Source organism: Elephantulus edwardii, unplaced genomic scaffold (assembly GCF_000299155.1).
Source record: "Elephantulus edwardii isolate Elephantulus edwardi_28Jun2011 unplaced genomic scaffold, EleEdw1.0 scaffold00010, whole genome shotgun sequence".
Classification (NCBI taxonomy): Eukaryota; Metazoa; Chordata; class Mammalia; order Macroscelidea; family Macroscelididae; genus Elephantulus; species Elephantulus edwardii.
This window is the reverse complement of record NW_006399760.1, coordinates 22,712,952-22,738,453: the sequence shown is the minus strand read 5'-3', so window position 1 is coordinate 22,738,453 and position 25,502 is coordinate 22,712,952. Positions and strand designations below refer to the sequence as shown.

General features: G+C 35.6%; 1 protein-coding gene across 1 annotated transcript; it reads right to left on the bottom strand.

The window, feature by feature from the left end:
- Nucleotides 1-676: 676 nt before the first annotated feature.
- On the bottom strand, nt 677-21,030 carry TNFAIP6 (tumor necrosis factor, alpha-induced protein 6). Its single transcript, XM_006880768.1, has 6 exons — nt 20,863-21,030; nt 15,078-15,215; nt 13,944-14,105; nt 9,892-10,120; nt 5,433-5,473; nt 677-846 (listed from the first exon to the last, which is right to left on the bottom strand). The coding sequence occupies exons 1-6, from the start codon at nt 20,954-20,956 to the stop codon at nt 677-679; spliced, it is 834 nt and encodes a 277-aa protein (XP_006880830.1). The 5' UTR covers nt 20,957-21,030.
- Nucleotides 21,031-25,502: the final 4,472 nt, after the last annotated feature.

The window sequence follows — 25,502 nt, the reverse complement described above, 5'->3', positions numbered from 1 at the left end:
ATATAGACACATAGAAAGAATTCACATAGTGAAAATATATAAACCAATGATCAATATTACTAATAAGGTAAAAATTCACTCTATAGTAAAAAAATGACAATTTTGCCTATTTAAAAATGAAGTAACAGTAATGTTACTTCAAGGAGGCTATCTGGAAGAATCCGAGAGTTATATAAATATGTATGTTTAAAGATAGTTACTGTAGCAATATTTATGAAAACAATCTAAAATTCCAATTATTTAGAAAGTATAGAATAAAATAAAATATGGACTATTACATAGATGTTCAAAATTATATTTTGTCAATGTTCCATGAAATGAGAAAATATTTATACTATGAAGCTCAAGAATCAAAAACCCAGATTGTGAAACTGTGCCTTAAACAAAGTTCCAAAATTTAAAATACAAATGGATACATATATACATATACAACAAATAAAAAAAATACTTAAATGAAATATATAAAAATATTTACTATTGTTATTTTTATGCAATGAAGTTAGGAGAAAAATGTTTCCCAGTTAAATGTCACTATATTTACCAAAATTATCAGATATTGCTTTCACCTTTAAAAACAATAAATAAATGTCCATAGTAATAATAAGAAAATGAGATCAAAAGTGTTGTAAAAGATGCAAACATCAACTCAGTATATTCCAAATGTTGTTCTTTTGTTTTACAAATGACTAAATCTGCCAGCTAAAAAGTTTTTATTTCCAGTGGAGGTAGTATTTGTATTTTTCCCGTGACTGGATTTGGATACAGGGTCCACTGCAACATACTTGATTTGGAAGCCTCCTGCTGTCACTGAAGCATCACTTAGAAACTTCAAGGTCATAACATTTCCTGTGGGAGGAAGGGTGTGAAAGAACAAAGATGTTACTCCTACCATTTGGCCCACAATTCAAAGACTCATCGTTCATTCTCCTAGGAAAATGTAAGCATTCATAAACAAGCTACCCTGAATTCAGAACTGGATTCTCAAGCAATGAAACTGTGGCGAGTGGAGAGGAGCTAGAAGCCCTTCTTTTTTTCCCCCCTCTGCCTTATTTACCTTACTTACAGAAAATTTTGTCTATCCTGTTTAAAATATTACTTCTTTCTAGAAGTAATATTCACAAAATTATAGAATGACAAGTAGTTCTAACCAATATGGTGTGTAGTTGTGTGCTTCAGAGTCCATTTCAACACTTTGCCTGCACTGAGGATTATAACACACCAAAAATTAAATTAAAAACTTTATTGTAAAAAATATTGTATAAATGGAAAAGTTTTAAACAGGAGGCACTCATGTCAGACTTAAAAATAATGGGACTGACATAGACTCCTAGGACATAAGAGGTTAGGGTACAAATCATTGTTTGTGAGGTGAATGTCAAGAAGTAAAGAACCTGTTTCCAGGAAAAAGATCCAAAATTGCAAACATGTATTATAACTGAACTGGCCAGCATCACTGACCAAGGTAATATCTTACAACATCCTAGTAAGCTAGCTGACTTTTAAATTTCAAAGCACTTCAAGCTGAAACAGATATTATCTATAATCATTCATTAACCCTCTACTTTGCTCTCTGTGTATATAGACCCTCCTGCCACTTACTTGTTGGATTCCTTTGTATTTTCACTTAATGTTGCACAAAGTCTGTATCATTCCCCAACAAAACTTTTTCTTTCACTCTTAAATAGTGTGAGATTTTCTTTTTCAGAATTTTTTTATGTCAGAAATAGGATCTCAAATTTGCATTGTATTAGATGATCCCCTAAGCATTCCAACACAGGTCCAACGTTTGTTACACTGCTAGAAGGGCTGTAATTCCAAGAATTCTTGAGAATCATTTAAGGTAAAAAACTTCTTAAATCTGAGCTATAAACTCCCTCATGTTAGTAGTTTTTCAAGTTTTATTGTGGATTTATTTTGGTTTTCACATGTTAAAGTTTTGTTGTAACTGTCATTATAAAGTGGAAATACATTATAAAGTGGAAATTTGCAGCCTCTTGGGAATCCTACTTACTATATGAAGAAATGTTATGGATTCTTATTTATGTTCTTGTCTGTCTGGCATGCTCAACATGAGACGATTTGGAAAGTTAGTGGCTAATTTGGGATGATTTTCTCCTCACTAATCTGGTTCCTCCCTTAACTAAGATTATAAATAACTTTTCTTCCTTAGTGGTTAATGGGAAAAGCTTTAGTTCCACCTATCTCTATCATTATTAAGTATAATTTGCAGTTTATAATAAGATGTTCTTCTTCAAAACCATTTCACATTTCACATAAAAATCATGCTAGTTTCATCAACCAATGATCATGTTGTTTGATCATTTCCCTTTTGTGTTTCTGGGTATGTTTCATCTTGACCTTTATTTTTCTGTTCTGATTGAGAAATGTTCCTTTATTGTATCCTTGTTCATTAAAATGGTCCTCATAAAACCTACTCATCTTGAAGGTGAGGCCTCCTAGCTCAGCAAGGTGACAATAAAACTCAACTCGTTGTCGTTGAGTCAGGACCCACTCACTGCTGACCCTCCAGTGGATTTTCAGAGGCAGTAAATCCATGAGAAGAGATTGCTCAGCTTCCTTTCCAGGAGCTTCCACAGAGGCTCTGCCTTTGGATGAGCAGGCAGGACTACACTATTAGAGTTCACTAAGAAGGTGAGGAAAGAGAACTTCTATTAATCAAACTTCCTTAGGAAAACAAAGTCTTTGGAAGATTTGTATAAACTTGAAAAAAAAATGCATGTGGTATAAGATTAAAGTTATAGGGCTAAAGGTAGAGAAAGTAAGATTAATATTAATCTTTACTGAAGAATTTGCCAGAAGTGAAAAAATGAAGAGCCTTAAAGGATCTGTAAGGGACAAATGTAGAAAATCCAAGGAGGGAGTACAAAGCAACAAATACCATATAAAAAGATGCTAAAAATACAGTTTAAATACAGACACATTAGGTCAACAATGTAAGACTTTTTTTCTCTGTTACATTTGCTGAGAATGTAGACAACAGTCCTCTGGTTAAAATACAAATAGACATGCAGGGCTTGCAACAATTGGACAGGATCATAAAAACATTTAAAAGGGAGTTCTCGTAGTTTAGTCATGCTGCCAATGCAAAGATATGGGTTTGAATCTACCAGCTGGTCCACAGAGAAAGATGGGCAATCTCCTCCTTCGATTAATTGCCTCTGAAAACCTGCTAGAAAGGTCAGCTTACGGCTGGTTCCAACTCAAGGGTATATAATAACATTAATATTTAAAATACATGTTTCTGCAGAACTATATATCAAAAGAGCATCACTTGTCCAAAAGCAATGTTTCTGAGGCAGGAAAGGACAGGAAAGAAGCCTGGGAGGAAGAGCATTGTATTGAAGGACTGCACTTAACAACAGCAACAGCAAATTGTTAGAGGGAAAAGGAATTTTTCTGGAAATGCACACAAATAGCAGAAAGAATAGCCTCTATTATTAGTAGGATTGTTGGACCCCACCAGTCACTCTGCAGGGGAAAGTGGTGGCAGTCTGCTTTGGTAAAGGTTACAGGTCAAGGCTGTTCTACTCTACCCTATATGGTCTCTGAATTTGAACTGGCTCCATAGCAATGGGTGTGGGTTTTGGATAGATATTCTGTGTCTAGTTGGAAAAGTATGGTGATAATTTTATGACATGAAAGAAAAAATAGAGCACAGAAGGAAACCAACTGCTAATGCTGAACACAGAAAGAGAAAATGAAGGCAGCCAAGAAAGTGGAGATTCTTAGCAAAAACCCCCAGCTGTCTGGATGACTTAGGGAGCTCCAACTTACTGAGATAAATTAATGTCCTACAAGGAAATGTCTTAGGGTATATTTCTGGGAACAAAGATCCACAAAATAATTTGCAAGGGAGAGGGGTTTGCAAATATTGTCTGCTGTGTTCACTCTTCTCAGATTTACAATGTTAATTAGCATATTAAAAGTTTCAGGATGTCCTCCAACAAATAAATAAATAAATCTATTTTGCGTTATTTTACCCAGTGTTTTCCAAATTTCTTTGACCTTACAGCCCTATTCTTATGTAATCACCTATTTAAAGCACCCCATGGACCCACAGTCCCCTCCTTAGAAAGCAGAACTAAATACACAATGTATTTTTATTTTTAACAACAGAAGGGACATTTTAACAACTTCATAAATTGCTTCAGTCCTTTATCAGTTAAAACATTCAGTTTACCAGTACATTTTGTGGAAATCATAAATTATCACAGTGTTTGTGAATTTGTAGATTTGAGACTATCTACTTTAAAATGGGGAAAAAGGGAAAACACTGCATGGCTCAAAATTGAGAAAGTTGTACTCCAGGGATGTTTCCTATCTCCATATCTTTTCAAATTGTATGCAGAACAGATTATCCAAGAGGCTGGGCTCTATGAGGAGAAATGTGGGGTCAAGATTGGTGGACGATTTATCAACAATCTGCGATATGCAGATGACACTACCCTGCTTGCTGAAACTGAGGAGGACCTGAAATGCTTGCTGCAGAGGGTCAAGGACTGCAGCCTTTAGTACAGATTGAGGCTCAATGTCAAGACGACAAAGATTCTCACGACTGGACCAATTGGCAGCATCAGGATGGATGGTAAAGAGATTGAGATTGTTAACAATTTTAGTCAGCTTGGCTCCACAGTCAACACTCTTGGCATCAGTAGCCAGGAAATTAAAAGTTGCATTGCCATGGGAAAGTCTGCTGTTAGGGATCTCTCCAGGGTACTGAAGAGCAATGGTTTCACTCTGGAGACTAAGGTGTGTCTGATACAGGATATGGCCTTTGCAATCACTTGTTATGCATCAGAGAGTTGGACAATGACTAGGGAGGATAGAAGGAGAATTGATGCCTTTGAACTGTGGTGCTGGCGAAGAGTATTGAGGGTACCATGGACTGCTAGGAAAACAAACAGATTCATCCTGGAGAGGGTTAAACCTAGCTGCTCCTTGGAGGCAAGGATTCTGGGGTTTCGTCTGACATACTTTGGACATGTTGTAAGGAGGGACAGGTCCTTGGAGAGGGACATCATGCTAGGGAGGGTGGAGGGACGGCGCAAGAGGGGAAGGAAGACCCTCTATGAGGTGGATTGATTCAGTGTCTGGGTTAATCGGGATGGATGTGTCAGAGGCAATGTGATTGGCACAGGATAGAGCAGGGTTTAGGGCTGTTGTACATAGGGTCGCTATGAGTCATAAGCGACTCAACAGCACATAACAGCAACAACAACTTTAAAATGACAAGATTCCACATTTTTAATACAAGGAATTGCATTAAGTCTGGTACAATAAAATATGACAAAATAAATATTCCTTTGCATTATATTTGCACAAGCTTATATACCTCACTTCTCTCAAATTCAGAAACTAAATGTCTATTCTGTCTTCATTATCTAGAATGGGAAAGCAGCTGAGAACATTACCTGTACTAATGATGTCTTCTGGAAGCTCATCCCCACAGTACCTGAAAATTTTTTAAAACAGAAGTCACATGAATGAATAGTGAACACCTATTATAAGTAACTCTTTGCAATAACCAGATATTTTATTTCTCTAAGGAATGATTTTTTTATTTTTATTTTTTAAATTGCTTTATTTATAAGGGATAACAAAGGTTAAAACCAAATCTGTGGTTTGAATTAAACTTTTCATCATATTAATTAGATTTTTTTTAAGGCTCATACCTGGACTCTGATATGTATCTTCTTTTCTTAATTGTAATTTTATTGAAAGTTTACAGAAAAGTTGAATTTTCATTCATACATTCTTTCATTATTGTACATTTTCCTCCCTATTCAATCAGTTTACTTTAAGAAAAAAAAATTTTTCATTGTTGCATAATTTATTTCCTCTCTCCCTAATCCCAGTTCACTTAACTCGGCACCTCTTATTCTAGACTGCTGTGATATAAATAATACCTAATTATATATTCCTTTAAACAGTTCTTTCCTTCATCAGTTTCAATGCAGTGTTCCTTATTTATCCCTTTTTTGATTTTTAAGATATCTAATATTTCTACATTGCATACATTATACCAAAAGTATGCAATGGATACCTTGAATGTGCATAACATTAAATACAGACTTATAATTATGAAATGTTATAATTTATTTCTGATTAAAATAAATTCATCTTCATAATTAAAGCAGGAAATGTGTATGTTTGGTGGAATATTGAATTCTAAGATAGGTAATCTGAATGAGGAAAAATTATGTCAGATTTTGTAGACATAAAGGGGTTTGATTTTCTTAATCTGAAGCATGACTAGAAAAGAATTCCCTTGCTTTTAAATAATTCGTAATTTATGGTTCAAATCCACCAGATGCTTTGCTGGGAAATGAGGGACAATCTCCTCCGGTACCAGTCAGATCTGATTTGATGGTACACTCACACAAAAATAAAAATTAAAAAAAATTCGTAATTTAAAAAGGACAGCTTCTAAAATGCAATTCATCCTAGAAAGGAACAAAAATCTGAACATAGTTTCAATTAAGATGGTATTATTTTAGTTTTGACTTTTTATAAAATGTTTGCTACAAAAATTAATTTTTTTCTTTTTTTAATTGAGATTTTAATGAAAGTTTATAAAGAACTTGGGTTTCCAATCCTTCATTGTTGCACATTTTCTTCACTACCAGATCGCTTTTTCCTTTGGGGAAAAAAGTTCTTTAATTATTATACTAACCTCCCATTCCCAACCCAGACCACTTTACTATGCTGCTCTTATTCTGGGTTCTTGTCATTCCAATAATACCTAATCATATATTCCTTTTATATATAAAAGTTCTCACCCTCGTCTGTTTCAATGCTGGGTAGATTATACCTTTTTTTTCTTAGTTACCCCTAGCCCCCATGTCAGTCCTGTTTTATAAGAGTGGCATTATGCCATATTTTTCATTTTGTGACTGAGATATTTCACTCAGCGTAATGTCCTCCAGGATCACCCAGTTTGTAGAATATTTTCTGAGTTCCTTGTTTTACAAGGCAGCATAGAATTCCATCATGTGAATATATCACAACTTTTCTATCCATTCATTTGTTGATGGGCACTTGGTTTGTTTCCAACTCTTTGCTATTGTGAACAAAGTCACAATAAACATGGGTGTTCATAAATCTGCTGGGGTGGCAGTTCTGGTTTCTTTAGGGTATATTCTCAGTAGTAGAATTGCTGAGTCAGATGGTATTTCTATATCCAACTTTTTGAGAAAGTTCCATAGTGGCTGCACCATTTTACACTTCCACCAATAGTGAATAAGGGTTTCGGTTTCTCTGCAACTTCACCAGCATTTGATGTTTGCTGGTCTGTTAAATTTTGCTGTTCTTTCTGGGGTAAGATGATATCTCTTGAACTAGGGGTTTTGAACATTTCTACGTATGTTTGTCATTGGAATATCTTCTTTGGTGAAAAAATTAGTTTTTGAAGCAAGCATTTTATAAAAAGTCAAAACTAAAATAATGTCATCTTAATTACCAACAGATATCTTCATTCTTCCCACCTTATATCATAACTTCTTAAAACTATTTTCAAGGACAATTTGGAGTTTTTCCCCTCCTTTAAGAGAGGCCAGGATAAGAATAAAACCAAGCCAAACCACTCCCCCCCCCAAAAAAAATCACCTTGCTAGCTTTTAAGATGAAAGTTTCAGAGTTAACACACAAAGCTTTTAAATCTATTAATTTTAATTGTTTTCACTACCAATTTTCTCTGTTAAATTACTATCATTGATAATTCAGAATTGGTAACAGTCTAAAATATAAGTTAATTTGAGACTTGACTACCTAAAATATCTAATGGTACATTCATCAATCTTGCAGTAACTTCTCAGGTTCTTAAAATACAATAACAATCCATCAGCTGCTCTTGGGAGAACTATGGGCTATTTGTTTACAGCCTCTGAAAACCAGCTCTGAGTAGATTCAGACTCAAAACTGTGAGAGAGAGGTAGGGTGGAAATACAAAGACTGTGACTCAATGTGGTGAAAATCTAAAGGAAAAACACTTGAAGAAAAGGACCACTTTTTAGTTTTTTATTTAAGGACCACTTTTTAAAATGGCATTTTTGTTGTTAAATGAGAATGAGTCAGTACAACAACAACAACAAAAAAACCACCACCCACTTTTTGTGGCATTGGCTCTATAGCCAAATTCACTGAGGAGAGATTATAATTTGTTTATTTACTTTGCTTACATAATGTTTAACCTCTTGTCTTTGAGTCAATCCTGACTCATAGGAGTTTCTAAAGTTGTAAGTAATTTTTATGAGAAGATTGCCTGTATTTCTCTCTCAGAACAGCTGGTGGATTCCAACTGGTGACCTTTGGGTTCACAGTGTAAGGCACTACACAACTAGAACATCTCCCATAGTGCTTAACAAAGCTTAATACATATAAGAAGGACACTAACTATTAAATATTTAATATTTTTAAGAAATATTATACATATAAAAATACGATTCTTATTTTAAAAAAGGCAAATTAAGATCCTTATGCAACTTCCTAACTTAGATAATCTCTTTTTCTCCTATTATTAGTCTATGCATAAGGTTCTTATGAACAGATGATTTAACTAGTTCTTTTAACTTAAAATAATAAAAGGACTGTTGTAGCAATGGGCTCAAGTGTTCAGAGATGATAAGGATGACACAGTTCAGATCTGTTCTTTTATGGTTGCTAAGAGTCATACTTGTCTCAAAGGCACCAAACAACAATAACAAAAACACAATGACATTAAGAAGCCCTGGTGGACTACCAACTAAGAGGTTGGTAGGTTAAATCCACTTGTTGCTTTGTGGGAGCAGCCTCTTCTCATAAAGAGTTATGGAAGAAATGGAATGGAATGTTTCCATTAAGGTTGAATCAGCTGGACAGCAACAGAATTGGTTTTTAGCACTATTCTAATAAGTGCATATTGTAGCAGCAATGACTTAATACGATAGAAAAATCTTAACTAAAAAAGTTTTAAAAGCTATCATATTATAGGAAAATAGGGCCAAATTTATTAATTTAAAATGAATATTCTTTAAATGACACAACAATTGTTTATCTATTTGCTGTACGGAACAACTTGGGGTTCCTGTGATGGTGGACACTGTTCATAGTTGTGTCAAATACCTTAATGGTTATCTGTTATGTATAATGTTTGGGTAAGCTTCCAGATTGATTTCTATTGGGAAGCAAGAGTGGCATCCACTACCATCCACTAAATTAGATGCCTCTGGAAACTCTACAAACTCCCTAAATCTATAAATGTATAGAAATGATACTACTTATAGAACAGAGTTCAGGTCTTCTGTGCAAAGCTTACTCTGAGTCGTATTTGACTTGACGACACATAACCATTGCTAAATGAAACTAGTGCTGTTATATTTTGAGGAAAATTCTCCCACTTTGCACATCACTCTTTGTCAATGTGTCATATGGATAACCTGGGTTCTCTGTGATACTGAACCTTGTGCCATTGGGGTATCAAATACCATAATGGTTTCCTATTGTGGACAGTGTTTGGTTAAGCTCCCAGTTGTAAAACATGTCTGGAAGCAGGAGTGGCATCCACTTCCTAAACCACATGCCTCTGGAAACTATGAACTTGGAGACATGACGATAGTTATGGAAATGCATTAGGTCTTTTGTTAATAGAGTCACTATGAGTCATGTTCGACTCAATGGCAATCAACAACAACAACAACGATAATGCTCAAGTTGGTTTGGATTCATTGTGCAATAGAAGGAAACACTGCCCTGTCCCGAGCCAGCCTCACAACTGCCACTGTGCTTGAGTCCATTGTCAATATTGTATACATAAAGGGGTAAAGTCAATCAAAGTGATATCAAACAAAATATCAGATGTTTATTTAACTTCCTATATGAGAAAACTACACTTACCTTCCCACAAAGCCATGAACATCATCATAACTATCATATATCTCGACATAGTCAGCCAGGCAAGCTGTGTCATCTTCAAGGTCAAAGTCCAAAAAGCTCAAGTGAATACGCTGACCATACTTGAGTCTAATGTGCCAGTAGCAGATCTGGTTATCATCATATTCATTTGGGAAGCCAGGGGATTTAAAAATTCTCTTTGGATCTGTAAAGACACCACCACACTCCTTTGCTGAAATGATGACAAAAAGGAGTAGGAAGAGAGAGAGAAAAAGAATATTAGAATAAAAAAAATCTTTAACACAAGAGATTTACTTCTTGCTGTTATGTGCCACAGAGTCAAAACCAAGTCATTGCTGACCCTCCAAGTTTGAGCTAAAGTTTATAAATCATATTGGGTGTTTTTTCTCAGTCATTCATAGATTCTTTTTATGGTATTAATGAAAATTTATTAATGTCATTATCTATCACAATGTCTAATCACCTCATTGTATATTGAGTGAAGTCTTTCTCTTCATTCAATTTATCAATTAATTTTTATTTCTCTCTTTGGGGCTCTCTTTTGGTGATTTTAAACAAATACTCTGCTCTTAATATTTCAAGAATTTGTACAAAAGTTTTTGCATTTTCCAAGTTCCTCTTCATTCTATTTATTTCAGTGGAAATTTCATGAGCTGTCATGGAAAGAAAATCAAGTCCCTTTTCCAGAACCAGTGGTTTGTAAATATGACCTAGAAGGAAAGCCATGAAAAGGTTCTGATTTTTATTCCACATCTGATAAGTGGTTAGAGTCTTGAAAAAGGGTTGTTGTTGTTAGTTGCTATCAGGTAAGTTCCAACTCATGGTGATTTCATGTGTGCAAAGTAGAACTATTCTATTCCACAGTTTTTAAAGTTGTTGACCTTTCAGAAGCACATTGCCAGGGTTGTTTTCTGAGGTGTCACAAAGTGGAGTTGAACCACCAACTTCATGGCTCTCAGTCAAGCCGATGGTGTTTGCACCACAGATAACCTGTGTGGTGGAATGATTCATGTGAAGATTGCTCTCTTTATATCAATGAGGGAATTTCTCCAGTAACACTCTGTTTAAAATTAGGTGTTTTGAAAGGCGGCGGGGAAATTGTAGACTTCTCAACACTGTGGAAGTTACGGAATGACCTTCCTAAGATGAAAAATAAACTGATGGGAAGAAGGATTGGGGACCTAAGCTGAACTGTGATCATTTTCTACCTGTTTCTTCTTTGGTAAAATAATCATGCTTCTGCTATTACCTATCTCATGGGATTAGTCTGAGGGTAAAATATATGCCTATCTTATTGCATAATTAAATATTATAATAATATATAGCTTACGTGTGTACATGACCATGTATAGTGTCAGGTTTTGGGGGCGATTTGTTACTTACTGATATGCTGATATTCTATTTTTTTGATTTTCATAATTGTTTACCTAGCTATACCCTCCAACCCTTTTATTTTTGTAACATGTGGAGTCTGTCTGTAGACATATTCATGAAGCCGAAGGATCTCTGAGAACTGTTAAGTGGTTCAAAATATTCTTATGCAAAGACAAGTCAGCATCATCTAATACATTGAGATAAGCAAATTTATTTTCAAATATCTCATGGCTCTATTCTCTTTTACTTCAATCATGCTAATTTGAAAATGTTGTTTAACAGATTGCTCTGTTTTGTGATCCTTTTGTGAGTTTCTCATTCCAACTATTTTTCAGGGAACAGTTCTTGTCCTAATGCTAGTTTAAGCAGTCTCCACTCTCCTTTAGGTTAACCACATCCTAAATAATCAGCATACCAGTAAATCCAAAAGCAGGCCAGACACACTGAAAGCAGGGTAAGAACAAACTCTCTTAGGTAAAAACCAAACAGGATTCTGCCCACATACTCTCAGTTTGAAAAGTATTCAGCCTTTCCGGGTAAAGAAAAGGGGCTTTAAAAAATGTGTAAGTATAAAAACTCCCCCCCCCAAAAAAAAACAACCCAACAATTTAAGAGTATGTAAGTTCTTCCCTGAATAAAAGAGAATTTATTATTGTAAAAAAAAAAAGTGTAAGTTAAGATGACCTTCTTAAACAAGGGCAATGAGATACTGTAGGAATGCTTCCGTTAGTCTCTCATTTATGGAAAAATAAAAATAAAGAAGAATCAGATATTTAAAAATAAGAGTTACTCTGAGAGTAAAGAGTATATTTTCTATATAAGTATATTAAACAAAAACAAGTGAAACAAGTTAGAAGGAAAGCATAATGTGTGTTATACTAATAATAAAGACTTGGACAAAATACGCTTCAAATATATCAAACTGAATTGTAAATTATAATGCTACATAAATGGACCTAAGTGGCCCTTTAGAGTAGTGAGAGAAGATCTTCACCCTGAAACCTACAGTGTCCCTTTTCAGCAGGAAGTAGCTAAGAGAATACGCCGTCCCTTTTCCTTATGAATCAGGGTGAAGTCTCTCTCAGGGAGGAGTGATAGGGAATGGCAAAGGACACACTGACAAAGGAGATTAATCAGAACTGGCTTTGACAAGTACTGTGGCAATGGGACAATTAAAACAGACTTTGAAGAGGAAAAAAAAGAGGAATGAACTGGAGGGGAGGGTAGAGAAAATGGTGCAACAATGAATGAATGGGAACTCAAAATCTCTGTAAATGTTCATTTAAATTAATGAAATTTTAATGATAAAAAAAGAAAGTAATAATTCTTAGAAATGAGTATAGTCAAGTGTTAATAAAGTCGGGTAAATAAGAAAAAAATAAAATAAGTGGATGTAAGTATTCAATCATATTTTGTTGAAAGTAGTTTTAGTTGACTGTTCTGGGTAAAATTCATTTCAGCTTAGAGTATACATTATTTTACATATATGTTAATTAGGGACCTAAGATTCTGTTCTCCAGTGGTTAATACCATTAGATAACAGCCACTATCTGTGGTTGATGAGGAGCTATGATGTCAACCCAAAGGTGGTTGGAATCCACCAGCAACTCTCAGGAGAAAGATTTTCAATCTCCTCCCATGCGATTTACAGCCTCCAAAAAACCCTCTGAAGAATTAACTGAGTAGATTCTGACTCCCCAGCAATGAGTTTGAAGTTTGGGGTATAACAGTATGATTGATCTTCATTGTCAGTCCTATGCTGAAACGTAGAGAACTTGGTGTCAGATATACTCACATGGGAAGCTATGTGGTTGTAAATATCAGAAAATTTTTGTAACACATGATGACATTTTGTACCATTGTCCTGGTAGAAAAATATAAATATACTGATTTTCTTCAAACACGTGAAAAACAAGAACTCTTTATGGCAATTGTCATGAGTTCATTTTCTTCTTAAAATTTCCTTGAAGCAAGTAGGCATGAGTTTTTTTTTAAGAAAAACCCACAAAAACAAAAAAAAATCACACAGGAATATAGTGACATTAAAATAAACCGTGTGTATCTAACATGTAGTTGTTTAAACAAACCACAAAATGATATTTACTTAATTTAGAAATCTTAGCATTTATACATGAAATAAAAATTTGGGAGAGAGTTATTTTGGTTTTTGCCATTCTTTCAAAGAGGTAATTCGGAATTGTTGGCATTTGGTAACATTACTTTGTGGCTTTTAGCTAATTAGCTATGACTGTTTTATAATGGGCAGTCTTCCACTTTCATCCTCATTTTGTAGCCAAGAAGTTTCCCTAGATCATAAAAATACTTGGATTTTCAATCTCATCAACCCTGTTAATTGTTATTTGTCTGATATGGGTTCAGTTATGTCTAAGCCTAAATTTGATGATTTTTAAATTACTATAGTGAATGTAACAATGGCATCTTCCTTGTAAAGTTGTGAGGATTAATTGAGAGTGAAGATGAAGAAATCTAATTCCTATGTCTGGCACAGCATAATTATTTTTTAAATATAATTATTATTAATAATTATTCTTGTCAAATGGAATAGTATTTAGAAGAAGAAGCCAGTTCTCTGTTTTAAAACTTCTTAGTATTATGTAACTCTTTTTACAAAGTTTATGAAAGAATTCTTTTAAACAAACCATGAGGATTGTAGCAATAGGCATCCCATCTTTCACTTCTGTTGAGACGGACTCCGTAATCAATAACACCAGTTCTTCCAAATCCACAGTTGGGCCCTGGCTTCACAATAGGATAGCCAACTCTGCCTTTGGCCATCCATCCAGCAGCACACACGTGGAACCCTGAAGGGGAAGAAAAGGCTTCAGGATTAACTGGTAAACTCACTCGGCTTCGAGGAGTCATGCTAACAAAAATGGCTCCTCTCAACTGTGACAGTCTCTTTCAACTGCCTAAATGTGTTTTATACAAGATGGAAAGAAACTATTTCTTGTTTAAAAAATTCATATGTATATATTGCAACATATAAACTAGAACATCTAGCTTTCACTGGAAAATGATATTTTTAGTTGAGAAGTGAGGGAGACATGGACTAGATATCAGTGGTTATAAAAAACCCTCAGCCATCCAAGGGTGATTTACTTGTCATCCCGGACACATGGTTTGTGTACCTCCATCACTCCAATGCTGTGTCCCATAAATAAATACCTGTGAGCTTAGATAGATTGATACCTAGGAGGGCAGCCATCTCCGTAGGCTGGAGCACTAAGGGGCTGTTTAATTACAGGGATTTTCACCAGTTGTCCTAACTTTCCCCCCCTCACTAACTTGTCTTCCTTTTCCTCATTGTTTTTATTCCTAATATGCAAATAAAATATCTCCCCCCCCTTAATGTTAAATAAGAAAGGAGCTGCTATATATTCAAACTTTCTCCTACCCAGTAATTTCCTTGGCAGACTCACCAGGATGGTCTGATTTATACTCTGAAGTCAGTAAGAGGAAAAATGCAACTGAAAATGATTGGCAATGACATCCAAATGAATAAAAATTTTAAATAATATTGAGATCTTGAGGTCTTCACCTTCTTGGAATTTTCTATCATTGTCTTATGCTCACTAGGCATTGTAACCCAAAACAAGTTGCTAGTCTAGAGATTTTCCTCTCAGCCAGCAGAGGTGAAAGAAGCCAGCGAGCAGAGAACTTGAGAGCTGTCAGAAGGGAAAAGACCTACTAAGGGCTTAAGGAAAAAGTGGATCGGATCTTTTATTCTCCAGTCAACCATGAGAGAGAATAAAAATGATTGTCAAATAACGTACCAATTTTTCTGGCTGCCTCCACTTGCTTGTAGGTGGCGAGGCGTCCACCTTCGTATTCACACACGGCCTTGGCCTCGGCGTATGTGAGCTTGTATTTGCCAGAGCGCGCTTCCCGGTGGTACACGCCTGCTGCTTGCTCTGTGAAAGCAGGAAAGGCATTATTATCCATTCTTGTGGAACAAAGGGAAATTCTGTGGCCTCCGCTGGAAGATTACATCAGCTATTGCTGCTGCCAAAGGATTTCCTGGGACATTGCCTTGGGGAGGTAGGTTTTTCATTGTTAGAAAATTTGGGGAAAAATATGAATGAGAAGAATTTTAGGTGGAATTTTGGGACAGAGACAGAAACTGGAGGCTAAATTGTAGCATGAAAGGAAAAGGTTTAATACAATTTTGTATTTCTACATTATACAAATAAGAAACAGTTGACTTGCTTTTGGGCTTGTTTTAAAGGCATAGAAAAACTTGGAAAATAAGCAAGAGATTTAAAAAAGCACAAGGCAATAAAATCTTTTGAAATTAATCCATTATGTCTACTCACAGTGATGAAGAAAAATAAGCCAAAATATCCATTTGAGGGAAATGACTAATGGAATACAATTAAGAATTTTCATAAACAAAAAACTGAGGAAAAGTTTAATGGCATCTTAAAGCAAACAAATACCCCCCAAAAAAAATCAGTACAGCTGAGAAATGGACACACCTAACTACCAATCCCTACATTCTTCATCCAGTGTGTCTTTTGTCATTCATATGCTGTTCCCTGCATATTTTAGGCAATGTGAAGTCATACACCAGTTGCCTCCAAGTAGATCACTGCTTAAATTGCTTGTTTTGAGTTAGGAAAGTATTTTGCCATAGAAACTGCACGGATTTTCAGTATAATAAATAAAGCATTAGTGTTAATAGTTCTAGTAGATGCACAAGACCTTAGTCACCTGATGCTCATAGGCGAGACAACTCCAAGAACACCAGATCATGAACAGTCAAGGCGTTCCCCGCTTTGGGAAGTCACCCACTGCTCAAGTGTCTTCAATGTGGTGAGTGACAACATCTCGGATTAATTTAGGACTCCCCAAAATGAAATGCTGTTTATACTATGGTCTGAGACTAGGGTTTCCAGAAGTAACTTAAGCATCAGAAATGTAGCAGTCCTTTCTGTAAATTTCCTGGATACCCAGACAAAACTGTTAGGTAAACAATTTCAGAAAACTATTTGCTTTGATGTGCCTACCTAAAAAGACAAGTTAAGAATAATTCTCAGAAGAAATGCTTATTTAACATACTCTTTAGAATTGCATGTGTCCTCCCTGCATTTATGGGAGGAGGGTCTCACGGTTAGTTTCAGGCCAAGGTACCCAATTTAATATCTTGTAATTTTTAAAAAACAATTTTAGAAATGTAGGCAATATCAACCAATTGTATAACCATTACCTAAATAACAACCAGTCACTGCATTTTTACTGTATTTCCTTCTTTTCCCTCTTAATTAAACTCTCTGTCTCCTCCTGGGTCACTTAGTTCAGCATCCTCTCAACTCTGTAATTTCCAATTTGTAAATTGCCTTGCCCTCAAGATAAACTGCTTGCTTTTAATTTCACTCAGATTCTGTTCTTTTGCTTTCTGACAATGGTAGAGCCTCATTAATGAAATTTCCCTTAGGGTTGACTTGCCTATTTGTTTATTATTGTTATGGACCATCCAGTTGGAACTGAGTTGGCTGACACTCCATCACATTTTTGGTTTTCACAGATGGCACAGCTCACGTGAGAAGATTGCCCATTTTTCTCTGTGGAGCCAGCTGGTGGATTCGAACTCTGTTGCTTTGGTAGCAAAATTTATGTTTTAATTGTCAACTAAATAATACTAGTATTCTACACTACTAGTCAAAGAGTGCCAAGTTTCTGATTTTTTTTTCTTTAATGTAGTTGAGAATTCTATATTATTATTATTATTATTTTGTGCATGTACCGTCAAATCAGATGTGACTGGTACAGGAGGAAATTGTCCCTCCTTCTCCGGCAGAGCATCTGGTGGATTTGAACCATGTACCTCTGGGATTTCAGTACAGCTTCTTACCACTAGACCACCAGAGCTCCCCTTGTACCTGATAATTTTAAACAAGGTATTTATTTCAAAGTGTTCCCTAATTCAGAATTTTAAACTATTACTATGACCCTTCCTACAATGAAGGGTAATTTAAAGTGTTACAATTCCGAAAAAAAATGATTTCAATTTTCTCATTTAAGAAATTTATCCATTAAAATGGAAAAATATTTTTCTCCTTTTGGCAAGTTGTTTCAAAAACATGTTGAATCAAGTTTTTTGGCCTGGTTCTACCATAGAAGAATTGAGTGATCACATATAATCTGAGCCTCTTTTCTGCATCTATAAAATGGGAATAGTGATAGCTATCTTTAAAGAACTTTTTAACTTAATTTCTTATTTGAGTGGAAGTTTGTAAATCATACTGATTTTTCATGCATTCATAGACAATTTGTTTCATAATGTTAATTACCCTTGATACAATTGATTGTTACAATGTCTAATAAACTCCTGTGTGCTACCTTTTTTTTTTTTTTATCCTGGTAGTTATTTCAGAAATAAATAAAATGTTAAAATGCATAAGTATAATTTCTGGACTTTATAGAAACTTAGATTTATTACATTACTTTAATATATATCTTCCCTTTCTGTTTTTTTATTAATGATTTTTTAAATGCAACATATGTATTTTTTACAGCATATTCTTTCCATTTATTTTTTTTTACCCATTCATGCATTGTTGCACATTTTCCTCCCTGCCCACCCCTCTCCCCAGTTCGTTTTTCTCTTTGAAAGGAAAAGAAACCAATTCTTTCATTGTTATACAATCCCCCCCACAAGTCTAGTCCACTTTACTATGCATTTCTTTTCCTGTAATCTTGTCATGAAAAAAAAAATACCCAATCCTATATTCCTTTTTTAAAATTAATTTTAAAGAAAGTTTACAGAGCCTTAGGGTTTCCAGTCATTCATTGTTGCACTTTTCTCCTGGCCACCCCCTCCCCCCAATTCACTTTTCTCCTTGAAAAGTAAAAGAAAAACTCTTTCATTGCTATGCAATCCCTCTTCCCAAGTCCACTGCACTGTGCAGCCATCATTCTAGACTCCTGTCATGACAATAATACCCCTTTTAAACAGTTTTCTCCCTCATCTGTTGCAATGCAGTATACGACATTCCTCCCCTTCTTCTCTGTCTTCCCTCAACCCCAATGTCAGTCCTGTTTTACAATAGTGGCTCTATGCAATATTTGTCCTTTTGTGACTGAGATATTTCACTCAGCATAGTGTTCTCTAAGGTCATCCACTTTGCATAATATTTCATGAGTTCCTGGTTTTTCAGTGCTGCATAGCATTCCACCGTGTGAATATACTAGAGCTTCTCTATCTATTCATTTGTTGCTGGACATTTGGGTTGTTTCCAGCTCTTTGCTATGTGAACAAAGCCTAAATAAACATAAGTGTGCATATATCTGCTTGGGTGGTGGTTATGGTTTCTTTAGGGTAAATTCCCAGAAGTGGAATTGCTGGCTCAAATGGTATTTCTATTTGCAACCTTTTGAGAAAGCGCCATACAGCCTTCCAAAGTGGTTGCACCATTTTACATTTCCTCCAACAGTGAATAAAGGTTCTAGTTTTTCCTCAACCTCATCAGCATTTGTTGTGTGCTGTTCTGTTAAATTTTATTATTCTTACTGGGGTGAGATGATATCTCATATTTGTTCTAATCCTATAGTCCTTTTAAACAGTTCTCTCCCTCATCTGTTTCAATGCAGTATACATTATTTATCCCCTCTTTTTTTTCTTAGGTTCTTCCCAACCCCAAGGCCAGTCTTGTTTTACAACAGGGCACTATGCAGTATTTGTCCTTTTGTGACTGAGATATAAAAATATTGAATGCTTCATGAATTTGAGTCATCCTTGTGCAAGGCCCATGCTAATCTCTGTGTATTATTTCAATTTTAGCATATGTGTTGCTGAAGCGAGCATCTCTTTCCACCTTTAAGATTCAACAAAAAGGCTGAAAAGAATTATCTGAATAATGTCAATTTTTGTTATTTATTATCATTTTTAATTCTTTTGTAATCTCTTTAAACTAGTTGAAATCACTTGTCCTTAAGTTGTTTCCCCACTCCCCTTCAAAAAATGGCTAATAAGGAATATACTGGAGTTAAAATAAACTTTAGGGGTCCTCTAACTCTCTCATTTTACAAGTAAGTAAACTGAGACCTTACAGAGTTTAAAAATTGCTAGCGTATTTTGACTTCTTAAATCACTTCCCCCACACCTAAGTAACGTTTAATATTATATTGATCCAACCAACTGTGAATAATTTCTACTGGGCTGACCAGCCAATAATTTGTCCCAGATTGAAGTAAACCCTCGATTTTGAAGTATTCTCTAGAAAAAGATAAAAGTGTATCTCTGGGTGGAACTTCTGATACCCTGCTTAATTTATTTGCAGTTTACATTACTTAAAAAGCCTATGATAATAAACAGTTTGACAGCATTTCAAAGTTCACCAATGTGGGTTTAACTCTTACTAACATTATGACAGGGTTGGGTTGTGGGGGTTTCTTTTGCACATTTCTGACACATATGTATATATTTCCTGAGCTTGATGGCGTGTTGTGAAAATAAACAGTGAGATTTGCTCATTCCTAGTAAATTGCAGGACCTGTCTTGGCCAAATGAACCACACTGTTTCGTTCAGCATGAAACAAGATCATGGATTCAAGCTGAAAAAAAAGAGGCAGCAAAGCCCAAAGCCATGCATTATAAATTGGGCCTTTTAATGAGATCAGTGTGACTGCAGTTATCACCAGAGAGGAATGAGCTGAAAGGGTAACTGTACAACTGTATGCCACTTTGCAAACGTAAAACATGGTAAGGTTAATTACTGGTCTTTATTTTGTGGAAGAACATTGTAATTTTCTGCTCGAGCCTTTAAAATTTTTTCTACAGTGAAATACCATAATAGGCATAAAACAATACTAATGTGCACATGGAAATGAAAGCATTGTTTGAGAGGTGTTTGGGGTTTTCTCTAGTTTGCTTTTTCTGTCCTATTGTTTATCTTCACAGTTTGGTCTCTGTCATTGTAACATTTAATGAAACTAAACAAAACTTTCTTTGTCTGACAAAAGGGTTAGAAAAGTGTTCATATGAATAGCAAAGACAAAAGGAATGTAACTAAGGCAGGCGTAAGAAGGCATTAAAACATATAAGTGTTTTTCATTTTTTCTGTACGATAAAATGACTGTCAAAATAGCCAAGATGTTGATAAAGCCAAGTTCTATTTAACGCAGCAGAGTACTCAGAGCAATGATTACAAAATCTTTACATACTCCAATTTAGATGTTCTAATTCTCAGATCTGACTACAGATGCAGTTGAATAAAAAGAATATAATATAGTTTTATTCCTTTTTTTGAAACAAGAAATACACTACCATTATATCCTCATCTCTGCTTTGAAAGATTTAAAATATATTTTCATATGACACACAGATATTTACTGTTATTGTTTTACTGAGTAACTTTAAAAAAAAAACCCATACAACACAACCCTATTTTTACATCTTAGAGGACTGATACACTTTCTTATAATTTGCAATGGAGATCTTTCCAGAGCATTTTCTTTTAAAACATCAGCTTTGAACAGAAAAGAAAAATCCACTGTTTCAATTCACTGCATCATGATTTGAAAGAACTGACATTCTCAACAGTAAGTGGAATTTCTTACCGAGCCATATAGAGTTGTGAAAAATTCCATTCTTGAATCCCCATCCATGAGCCTCTTCCCATAATAAGATGAGTAAGTAAAAGAAGATGACCATGTCGTCGGCTGTACAGCAGTAGCAGTCTGTCAGAGGCTGAACAGGAGAAAATATCTTAGAGCAGCGGCTGAAATGTGACTGAAACATCTGGTTTCCACTTCTCTTAAATAGTTTTTTCAGCTGTGAGGTCAGCAAGTCCTCTCCAATGGCGTTTTCGGCTGTAGAGTTACACAATTAACTCAGTGTCTGAGGCAAGTTCTCTGACTCATTTGCCGCATTGGCAATGAAAACCAAGGGTATAGAATGATCGTCTACATTTTAAAATTCCCTTTTAAAAAAAAAGAGAGTTCAGTTGCTCTGTCTGTCACAAGCACTTCTCTACTGAAGAGGCTATGCAATTTGATGCCAATTTCACAGTGATTTTAAAACAAAAGGAATAACAAAAACATCAGTTGGAGTTTGTTTTTTTTTAAAAAGCATTTCTTGTCTTATTTTTCATTTATGAGATTTGGAGTTCAGTGATAATCTACACTCGAGGCAACTTTATATTCAATCAAAGAGTCAAAATCGTTGCCATGGAGTCAGAACAGACTCATACCTGGACCTCTAGCAGATTTTCAGAGATGGTAAATCACACGAGAGGAGAGATTGTTCATCTTTTCTTCCACAGAACAACTGATGGATTTGAACCATCTGCATTTGGATTGCTAGTGCAACTTCTTATCCACTAGGCCACTAGAGCTCCCTAAAGCTATATATGCTGCTGTTGTTGTTAAGTGCTGACAGATTGCTTGCGACTCATAGCAACCCTATGAACAACAGTTCTGAACCCTGCTAGTTTAACGTAAACATTGCCAAGCCTGTATAGAAAATTTAAAGCTAGAAGTATAGAGATGGAAAGAGAGAGAGTAATAAATAAATAAATAATGAGCAAATAGATAATAGACACATATTAAGATGGGTGAGGGGGAAAGCAATATATAACTAAAAGGATGATTAGCACAATATCGCCAGAAAAAGAGAAGACATAGAGAGAAGTACAAGAAGTACGATCAACAAAGGTGAATGTTATTACATACACAAGCAGTTGTATTATCAGTCACAACAAACATTAATGTGCAAGTGAGTATGCAAATCCAGATAAGATCAAGAGAAACTGTCAAGTGAAAGGGACTACAGTCATGTAGGTTTCCCAGATTATATTTCTACATCCATATTTACATACAATAGCGCAAGCATGGGCAAAGTTATATGAATTTTCTAATCATAGCCAAATACCTTAGGGGATAAGCTGAAGGTCCTAAGGCCTCAGGACCACAGTCTTAAGGAAGCTCAAGGTCAACTGGCAGAGCATAGTTCACAAAGATAATGTTCTACAACCTACTTTAATGAATAGTGACTCAATTAGCATCTCAATTAGCTTACAAGAAGTGATCCAAGGTGCAGCTATTGATTTCTTCCTATTTGGAACAGCTATTGATTTCTTCCTATTTGGAACAATGAAGAGGGAAGAAAATCAAAGTTGCCTAGAAACCACTAGTTTAAAGAATTATAGGACCATGTGAAGTTCAAACTCCGTGACCTCAAGACAAGAGATAGATGGTGCCCAGCTACCAGTATTGACCACTCTAAAGCCTCTTGTAATTTTCCTATTGCTACTAATGCTGGTGACTTTTCCTGTTGTTGACGGGTGGTCTTATTTTGGGCAGTTTTTTGTTTCTTTCTCATTTGTCAGTACTTGCAATTTAGCCATCCTACTCTTACTACTAAACTGCTTCTTATTTCTCCCCTTATAGTAATCACTTCTCCCTTCTTTGCTCCTACAGTGAAGAAGTGTTGAATCCCACTGGAATCTTGATCTTAAACCTCACTGCATTGTCCTGGTCTTAATCTCTCCTTGCAAGAGTAGCTGTGGGGAAGTGAGCCTATGGAGTAAAATTTATAGGAGGCTCCCTGAGGTATGCATCAAATTGTTAACTGTCATCACATCCTCTACCTATTCATGAGGACACATACACAACAGGATTAAATCATTGTGATCCATAGAGATTATACTGGCTGATTTTTTTTCCCCCCACAAATAGATCACCATATGTTTGTCTTCCTAGTCTGTCTTAGATTGGAAGCTCTGCTTAAACATAACTTAGCAGTATAGCAATGTGAAAGCCTCCAGGGATGAGTGGTTGCTGAGATGGTATACCCAGGTCTTCTGGACAGAATATCAGAATTCTATCACAGAACCACCACTGTCCAAGCTTTAACACCTCTGTTTGGAGCCCATGGCAAACAAAACTTGAAGGAAATATGTTCCTGCGCACTGATAGTATTGTTGTTGTTGTCGTCATGTTAGGGACCATGGAGTCAGAACCCACTCACAACTGACCCTCCCGCAGGTTTTCAGAGACATAAATCACATGGAAGGAGATTTCCCACCCCTCTCCTGTGGAGCAGCTTGAAGGTTCAAACCTCATGCCTTTGGGATTGCCGCACAACTTTTTTTTTACCACGAGACAATCAGAGTTTCCTCCTGATAACATTAGAAAGTTTAAATTTGGGGTAAAAGAGAAGGACATAGTCTAGACAAAGTGGGCGTGAGTGTGAAGAAGGCAGACATGGTCAGGGAGAACAGAATTAAAAGAAAGTTGGAAGGAAAGAGTCATCATATCTCTCTGGAAAGTAGAATTACAGGTGTTTTAAAAATCTGTGGTTTAAAAAGTAAATATATTTTAAATTTACTCTAGCAATGAGCAGGGAAAAACAACCTACAGCCCAATTGTCAACCTGCCCATTCTGTGCCTGACCATAATCTCTGTTTATACTATTTCTGTATTTCATACATCTGTATTGTTTCCAATTCCCCCTTCCAAAATTATTCTTAATTTGAAATGAATCTTTACTTGGTCACTGTGAGTTGGAATTGAGGTAATGGTAATGGAGTGGGTTCATTTGCATTTTTATGAAATGCCAAATATACTAACCCACTGTCATCAGGTCACTTTTTACTCTCAAGACTCTGTAGAACGGAGAATAGTCACCCTAGAGGATTTCCAAGATTGGAAACCTTTGTGGAAGCAGACTGATTCATCTTTCTGCCAGATAGATGTGGCTGCGTATGAGCTACAATGACTGACATGGAAACTAAGTTTTCTACATGGAAAATGAGAACTTTATCATCAAACTAGCAAAATCACTAACTTAAGCAACTAGGAGATATCTAAAGGCATAGTGAGGTGGTCTTCTTTATCTGAAATGAATTAGGAATGTACTGAACATATTAAATCTTTCCTAAACTGGCATAGTAGTTAAGCGATCTCATTGCACAAAACTTAAACTGAAAAAAAAAAAATAGACTCTGAAGTAGAATTCTGTTAGAGGAAGAATAGGCATTTGAAGTCATTTCAAGTACAACCCCCCCAAAAAAACAAACAAACAAACAAACAAAAACAAGCCCAGAGAAGTGTTAGGTAAATACATACTAAGGAGAGAAAGAAAAGAAGGACATGGTAAGCACTCTAAAAGTGGACACATTTGATTATAATTAGGGAAGACTCAATCTTAATGGGAAGGCATTGTGGGAAAATGCAATTCTTTGGCACACTATTGAAAATGAAAGCATCAATTATGTCACTAAGTGATAATCTTTTATGATCTTGGAAAGAGGAGATAAGGAAAGAAAAGGTGGAACTCAATGAATAATAAAATATTCTGGTACAGGACATCTTTCAAAACACTGGCAAAAAAAAAGGCTTAAATCTATTCTAGGACAGATGAACAGAGTTCGTAAATAGAGCCCATTCCTCCATGCATAGGCTAAAACATTTAGTGAGAAATTCCAATATGTGGAGTGGGACAAGGTTAAATAAAGGAAAGAAATGTAATTCCCCTTCTTCAGTTAATGCTTATGAACCTTCAAGTGGAACACTGCTAACTTTCATACAGTGACTGAACAGGATGAAGCCTAAACAGAACAATGGGAAATGTCTGGAAAAGTAAAACAATAAATTTATATTAGAAAGGTTTTGAAATGAGTATAGGTCTAAGGAGCGGCATCCACTTCAGAAATGGCTTGCCTCCGGAAACTCTATATACGAACAGTGCTCAGGCTATTCGTTCATAGGGTCGCTATGAGTCATCTACGACTCGACGGCATTAAACAACAACAACAACAACAACAACATAGGTCTAAGTAGAAAAATGCACTTTCAACTTCAAATGTCAGAAGAAATCTGAAAACAACATTAGATTTCCGATAGTTCCATGGTTACGTGCCACACCAACTCCAAGGGAGTCTGAGTGACAAAATCACCCGATTGAGGCGAAAACTTCAAGGAAGTCAACCTCTCGGAACGTGTGCTTTCTCCATGATTGTTCTTGGCCTTTCTGTAATTTCTCTTCTATTGTCTCCTTGTGTTTTTTTTATGTGGGACAGGGGGAGAAGGCTGTTCTTTATACAAAGTGTTCCTACTAAAAGTTTGTTAGATGTTCCCAGAAAGAAATAAATGGAGGTGACCACTTTGGTACACAAACATTACCTCTGGTTCTTTTAGCATTACTAAAACTTTTCAAGAATAATATAATTTTAGGGGAATCCATGGATGCATTATAA

Coding starts and splice junctions, on each gene's coding strand:
- TNFAIP6 (XM_006880768.1), bottom strand. CDS start 20,956: ATGGTCATCTTCTTTTACTTACTCATCTTATTATGGGAAGAGGCTCAT. Junction 10,121..13,943: donor CTATTGCTACAATCCTCATG/GTTTGTTTAAAA, acceptor TCATCATTTCAG/CAAAGGAGTGTGGTGGTGTC. Junction 847..5,432: donor AGAAGACATCATTAGTACAG/GTAATGTTCTCA, acceptor TTCCTCCCACAG/GAAATGTTATGACCTTGAAG.